Raw genomic sequence first — 6809 nt, forward strand, 5'->3', positions numbered from 1 at the left:
GTAAATTTAAAGGACCAGAAATTATATTAATACTAATATTTTTTACATTATATGAAATTCAATTATTCATTTCTATATTAAGTTATGCCTGACCCCATTTAACACACAACAATTGATACTGATTTTTTTTCCCTTATTCTTTCGAATTCTTTTTCTTTCTAATAAATAAAAGAAATACAAAATGTTGAAATATGAGCCTATTACCACGATCGAGATTCATTACCGCCAAGCCAGGGTTTTATATTCCGATGCAAAACCCTACCCTTCCTTTCCCATTCTCATTTGCAGCTCATTCTGTCGCTCGCCAGCTCGGGGTGAGTCATGTATCTCTACAATCTTACTCTCCAGCGACCTACTGGCATAGTGTGCGCCATTAATGGGAGCTTCTCTGGTGGCAAAACCCAAGAAATTGTTGTTGCTCGAGGCAAAGTTCTCGATCTTCTCCGCCCAGACGATAATGGTAGGATCCAATCTTTACTCTCTGTTGAAATTTTCGGTGCTATAAGATCTTTAGCTCAATTTAGGCTTACTGGGGCTCAGAAGGACTATATCGTTGTGGGCTCTGACTCTGGTAGAATTGTAATTCTTGAGTACAATAAGGAGAAAAACGTTTTTGATAAAATCCATCAGGAGACTTTTGGTAAATCTGGTTGCCGTCGTATTGTTCCAGGACAATACTTGGCCATAGATCCCAAGGGTAGGGCGGTTATGATTGGGGCTTGTGAGAAACAAAAACTTGTTTATGTGTTAAATAGGGATACTGCAGCGAGGTTGACAATATCCTCTCCTTTAGAAGCGCATAAGTCTCATACTTTGGTGTACTCTATTTGTGGAGTTGACTGCGGGTTTGAGAACCCAATGTTTGCCTCTATTGAATTGGATTACTCAGAGGCTGATCAGGATTCAACAGGTCAGGCAGCTAGCGAGGCTCAGAAGCATTTAACATTTTATGAACTTGATTTGGGGCTGAACCATGTGTCTAGGAAGTGGTCAGAACAGGTTGATAATGGTGCAAATCTACTTGTCACTGTTCCTGGGGGTGGGGATGGGCCTAGTGGTGTGCTGGTTTGTGCAGAAAATTTTGTTATCTACAAAAATCAGGGACACCCAGATGTCCGGGCTGTGATTCCAAGACGAGCAGACTTGCCTGCTGAGCGTGGTGTTCTTATAGTTTCAGCAGCTATGCATAAGTTGAAATCCATGTTCTTCTTCCTTGTGCAGACAGAATATGGAGATATTTTTAAGGTTACTCTGGAACATGATGGTGACCGTGTCTCAGAATTGAAAATTAAGTATTTTGACACTATTCCAGTTACTGCATCAATGTGTGTGTTGAAATCAGGATTCCTATTTGCAGCCTCAGAGTTTGGAAATCATGCTTTATATCAGTTTAAGGCAATAGGGGATGATGCTGATGTTGAAGCTTCATCAGCAACACTAATGGAAACTGATGAAGGCTTTCAGCCAGTGTATTTCCAGCCCAGAAGACTGAAGAACCTTGTTAGGATTGATCAGGTTGAGAGTTTGATGCCAATAATGGATATGAAGGTCACAAATCTCTTTGAAGAAGAAACTCCTCAAATATTTACACTGTGTGGGCGTGGTCCTCGTTCATCTTTGAGGATTTTGAGAACTGGATTGGCAGTCAGTGAGATGGCAGTGTCAAAGCTTCCTGGTATACCTAGTGCCGTCTGGACTGTGAAAAAGAATGTAAATGATGAGTTTGATGCATATATTGTTGTGTCATTCACAAATGCAACACTTGTTCTTTCCATTGGTGAGACAGTTGAAGAAGTTAGTGACAGTGGATTTCTTGATACCACACCTTCTCTTGCTGTTTCCTTGATAGGTGATGATTCTCTCATGCAGGTTCACCCTAATGGCATTAGACATATCAGGGAGGATGGACGTATCAATGAGTGGAGAACTCCTGGAAAGAGGACAATTGCAAAAGTTGGTTCAAATAGACTTCAAGTAGTCATTGCCCTGAGTGGAGGTGAACTGATTTACTTTGAGGTGGATGTCACTGGTCAGTTGATGGAGGTGGAGAAGCATGAAATGTCTGGAGATGTTGCATGTCTGGATATTGCAGCAGTACCAGAAGGCAGACAAAGATCTCGTTTTCTTGCTGTCGGTTCATATGATAAGACAATCCGTATCTTATCTTTGGATCCTGATGACTGTATGCAGATTCTTAGTGTGCAAAGTGTTTCTTCAGCCCCAGAATCTCTTCTGTTTCTTGAAGTCCAGGCATCCACTGGTGGTGAGGATGGTGCAGATCATCCTGCTAGCCTTTTCCTGAATGCTGGTCTACAGAATGGTGTCTTGTTTAGAACTGTTGTGGATATGGTTACTGGTCAGCTTTCTGATTCTCGTTCTCGATTCTTGGGATTGAGAGCCCCAAAGCTATTTCCCATCATTGTAAGAGGCAAGCGTGCAATGCTTTGCTTGTCAAGTCGACCCTGGCTTGGTTACATCCACCAAGGACATTTTCTTTTAACCCCCCTTTCATATGAAACCCTTGAGTATGCAGCATCATTTTCATCTGATCAATGTGTGGAAGGTGTAGTTGCTGTGGCTGGCGAGGCATTGAGGATTTTTACAATTGAAAGGCTTGGGGAAACTTTTAATGAGACAGTAATTCCACTACGTTACACGCCAAGAAAGTTTGTGCTGCAACCCAAAAAAAGGCTTTTGGTTATGATTGAGAGTGATCAAGGAGCCTTCACAGCTGAAGAGCGAGAAGCTGCAAGAAAAGAATGTTTTGAGGCTGTTGGAGCGGGGGAAAATGAAAATGGTAATGTAGCCCAAATGGAGAATGGTGGTGAGGATGAAGATAAAGATGATCCACTCTCTGATGAGCATTATGGTTATCCGAAAGCTGAATCAGAGAAATGGGCTTCCTGCATCAGAGTTCTTGATCCGAGATCTGGAAATACTACTTGTCTCTTGGAGCTTCAGGATAATGAAGCTGCATTCAGTGTGTGCACAGTGAATTTCCATGATAAGGAGCATGGAACTCTTCTAGCTGTTGGTACAGCAAAGGGACTGCAGTTTTGGCCCAAAAGAAGTTTCGTTGCTGGATTTATTCATATTTATAGATTTGTAGAAGATGGAAGATCCCTTGAACTTCTGCACAAAACTCAGGTTGAAGGCGTCCCACTTGCTTTATGCCAATTTCAAGGAAGATTGCTTGCAGGAATAGGGCCGGTGCTCAGGCTATATGATTTGGGGAAAAGACGACTGTTAAGGAAATGTGAGAATAAACTATTCCCCAATACAATTGTCTCCATCCATGCATATCGTGATCGCATTTATGTTGGTGACATCCAAGAGGTATGTTTCTCTTGAACATATTTATATTTTGCGCAGATCTAGGTACTTAGGTATTCCAATCATATGGCTATGGCCTTTGGCAAGGATGTGTGTGTCCACCAATTCTGGTGTGATAAATTTTGTTGTTGATGATTTTCTGAGAAACCTTTTGGGGTGTTTTCTCAAATCAGATCAAACTTGACCAAATTTTTATATTATGTTTCCTTAAGGTGCTATTATCTTGCATGTGTCATTTTAATTCTCCAATTTTCTGCTAATTTTGTTTTGTGTTTTCTCTCCAGTCTTTCCATTACTGCAAGTATAGGCGGGATGAGAATCAACTCTATATATTTGCGGATGATTGTGTTCCAAGATGGCTTACTGCATCATACCATGTAGATTTTGACACCATGGCAGGTGCAGACAAATTTGGGAACATTTATTTTGTCCGCTTACCACAAGATGTTTCTGATGAGATAGAGGAAGATCCTACTGGTGGGAGGATTAAGTGGGAGCAGGGAAAGCTGAATGGAGCTCCCAATAAGGTGGAAGAAATTGTACAATTTCATGTTGGTGATGTGGTTACATGCTTGCAGAAAGCATCTCTTATACCAGGGGGTGGAGAGAGCATCATATATGGAACAGTTATGGGAAGTGTAGGGGCATTGCATGCTTTTACTTCCCGTGATGATGTTGATTTCTTTTCTCATTTGGAGATGCACATGAGGCAGGATCATCCGCCTTTGTGCGGTAGAGACCACATGGCTTATAGATCTGCCTATTTTCCTGTTAAGGTAAGTTTTGTGGCCTCATTTATATGTTTCTCATAACCTTTATCAGGAAGTTACATGACACCACATGTCATCTGTTTGGATTTGTAAAGTTTTCCGCTTTGTATCTTCGTGGCCCTTCATGTTGACAGTGCCAGATGTTATTGTTTGCCTGCTGCTAATATAACTTAAGATTCTTTAGCTTGTTCAATGCAAAGTTATGACTATGTTCTAAGAGGTCTACATGATGATGTAGGATGTGATTGATGGAGATCTGTGTGAGCAATTCCCGACATTGCCCATGGACTTGCAAAGAAAAATTGCTGATGAATTAGACAGAACCCCCGGAGAGATTCTGAAGAAGCTCGAGGAAGTACGGAACAAAATTATTTGAAAGATTATTGGCCAAAAGGTGTGATATATCCCATTTTGTGAATTTTTTAGCCTTTCTATGGCACCATTTTCTTTTTTAATTGGTACTGAAATTGTTACCTGGAGATAAATGTTATCCTTTACACTTTAGACAAGACAATTTAAGGGAAGGTGCCCCGCATGGTAGTAGCCCTTTATCTCCTGAGGTTTGGATGCTTGAACTATGGCACCCGATCATTTAAAACACAAATTTGACTTGCACTATGTCCAGCAAGGCTCGTGGCTGGCCTTTCCTAGGCTTGACCTAGATAAGTGCGACAAATTTGACTTGTGCTATGGGGAAATTTCATTAAAATTATGTTTCTGGCATGATTGATTTATAGGCTCTTTATTATTTTGGTTGATTTGCATTACCAGTTTATATGCTAAATGAACCCAAACCTCATCAACCTTTGACGCTAGATTCCTGACTTATTATCAATCTCTGTCCATTCATCCGCTCACTTTGCACACTTTCGCTTACACAAAGCCTCTTGCTGGATGAAAGCAATTATGAGGAACCTTTCGAAATAAAATGGAGGGATGGTCAGAACTGGGAGTAAAAAAATGGAGGGGATTTACAAAGTAAAAGCTAGTCTTGTCTTTTCCTTGCATTACCATGCGTGATGATACAAAGCTGTTATTGCATCTGCGGTGTTATTCGGCTTGCTTCTTACAAATCTGCTGCGCTCAGAATGGATAAATCGACAGCTTGTCTGTCAATTGTAATGTTGATCCGGTGATTCTCTTTTGACCCGTGAAATGATGAGCATTGATGTTCTTGTTTCTGAATGGATTAATGTTTGAAACTTTGGAGTTGACCAGTTTTTCATATTTGGTATTGTTTACAGGTCATAGTAGAACTATGTCTGTTGGGCGTTGCCTGTAGTTTAGCCACTAACAATGTGAAGAAGCTTGTGGATTGTCGGTCATAGGTGGATCAATGATTTCTTGTCCTGTCTAAAGTTAGTTGCTGAAGAGAGAGAGCTGAAAGAAGTTGAGCATTGTTTATGAGCCCCAGTTGGCATTCCTGTTGTACTTAACAAATTAAATGTCGATACTAGGTTAATGTGATGATGCCTATTAAGATTTTCAACCCCTAGAAAACAAGATCTTTATTCCCATGTGTTTCGTCGAAGTGTATATGGACGGAGTTATTGTTAAAAGAAGTTTCCTAAGGGTAAATGGCTCCCCCGGTTCCTCTCGTCCTTTCCTTCTTTTGACTACCAGTCAAAAGGTACTTGAAATGATCGTGACGGGAGCAAGGATAAACACGACTAAACAAATAAGCGCAAACATCGTAGTCGTCGTTAAAAGCTAAGATGGCCTTTTGTTTTTTAATTCATTTAGGGGCATCAATCATCAATCAACTTATCAACTTAATCTACTAAATCGTGTTCTCTCTTTCTGATTGGTCCTTTATAATGCTCCTCATTGGTCATCAGCGTCATTCTCCTCTATATACGAACAAAAAATCTTTCTTTAATTGAACCATCTTTTCTTTCATTGCAAAACGTAAAAAAAATATATTCTACAGTGGGGAAAATATTGCTAATATTAAAAAAAAAACATGAGCAAATCATAGCCATCTGTACAATCAACCTTTCCATTTCCTGCGTTAAAATCTGCAGTGATGTGCCTGTTCCTTCTCTTACTTCCCCACTTTCTCCTACATTAAAATCAACCTTCCCATTTCCAACGTTTTTAATTATTTATTTCGTTATTTTCAATGGTTTCATTTTGCTATTTTCCATTATCGTTTTTATAATTATTATGTTTTTTAATTAATGTTTTTAAAACCCACAAATACCAAAAAAAATAAAGGCTCAAGGTGTACAGTTGTCTTTATTTTAATTAAAAAGATTCTCTGCTTTTTTGCCAAACAATAAAAACTCTCTCTTTATTTAACATATATCAATCAAATAGAGGATGGAAGATGAAGATTGAAATAGGGGGATATATTCATTGAAGAACAGGGGTGAAACTCTTATGTGTAAAATCGAATTTTCTTTTGAGATGGCAGAAGACCATTATCTACTACTTTCTGATCTCAAGGTCATTCTTCTTCGTTGGAAAAGAGAGTCGAATGGGAGGAACAAATAGAGATCACGACACAGTTGTTGGAGAGAGAAAAAAGAAACACTCTCAGTATTCCTTGTGAGTAGTGCAATCAAGCGTATGAAACACGTCTTGGTAAATTGAAATCAATTAATTACTATTACTGATTAATAAATATTTTGTTTAAAAAATTATTTATATTAAATGAGACGCTTTTGGAAAAATCTGAGAGAATCAATTTTGAAGGCTAATAAT

General features: G+C 39.3%; 1 protein-coding gene across 4 annotated transcripts; it reads left to right on the forward strand.

Annotated features, from left to right (window-relative positions):
* The first annotated feature begins 241 nt into the window (after positions 1-241).
* LOC114755865 (spliceosome-associated protein 130 A) lies at positions 242-5686 on the forward strand. Of its 4 annotated transcripts, none has more exons than XR_003741365.1 (5): positions 242-3336; positions 3618-4109; positions 4342-4497; positions 4987-5235; positions 5348-5686. XR_003741365.1 is itself a non-coding variant. In XM_028944757.1 (4 exons), the coding sequence occupies exons 1-3, from the start codon at positions 322-324 to the stop codon at positions 4477-4479; spliced, it is 3645 nt and encodes a 1214-aa protein (XP_028800590.1). In that variant the 5' UTR covers positions 242-321; the 3' UTR covers positions 4480-4497; positions 5348-5686. The 4 variants fall into 4 exon arrangements, 1 of the variants encoding a protein (XP_028800590.1); XR_003741366.1 differs by having other exon boundaries at positions 5005-5235; XR_003741367.1 differs by having other exon boundaries at positions 5176-5235.
* The last annotated feature ends 1123 nt before the right edge of the window (positions 5687-6809 follow it).

Source organism: Neltuma alba, unplaced genomic scaffold, assembly GCF_004799145.2.
Source record: "Neltuma alba isolate B1F8T4 unplaced genomic scaffold, ASM479914v2 tig00001347_pilon, whole genome shotgun sequence".
Taxonomy (NCBI): Eukaryota; Viridiplantae; Streptophyta; class Magnoliopsida; order Fabales; family Fabaceae; genus Neltuma; species Neltuma alba.

Coding starts and splice junctions, on each gene's coding strand:
- LOC114755865 (XM_028944757.1), top strand. CDS start 322: ATGTATCTCTACAATCTTACTCTCCAGCGACCTACTGGCATAGTGTGC. Junction 3,337..3,617: donor ATGTTGGTGACATCCAAGAG/GTATGTTTCTCT, acceptor TTTTCTCTCCAG/TCTTTCCATTACTGCAAGTA. Junction 4,110..4,341: donor CTGCCTATTTTCCTGTTAAG/GTAAGTTTTGTG, acceptor ATGATGATGTAG/GATGTGATTGATGGAGATCT.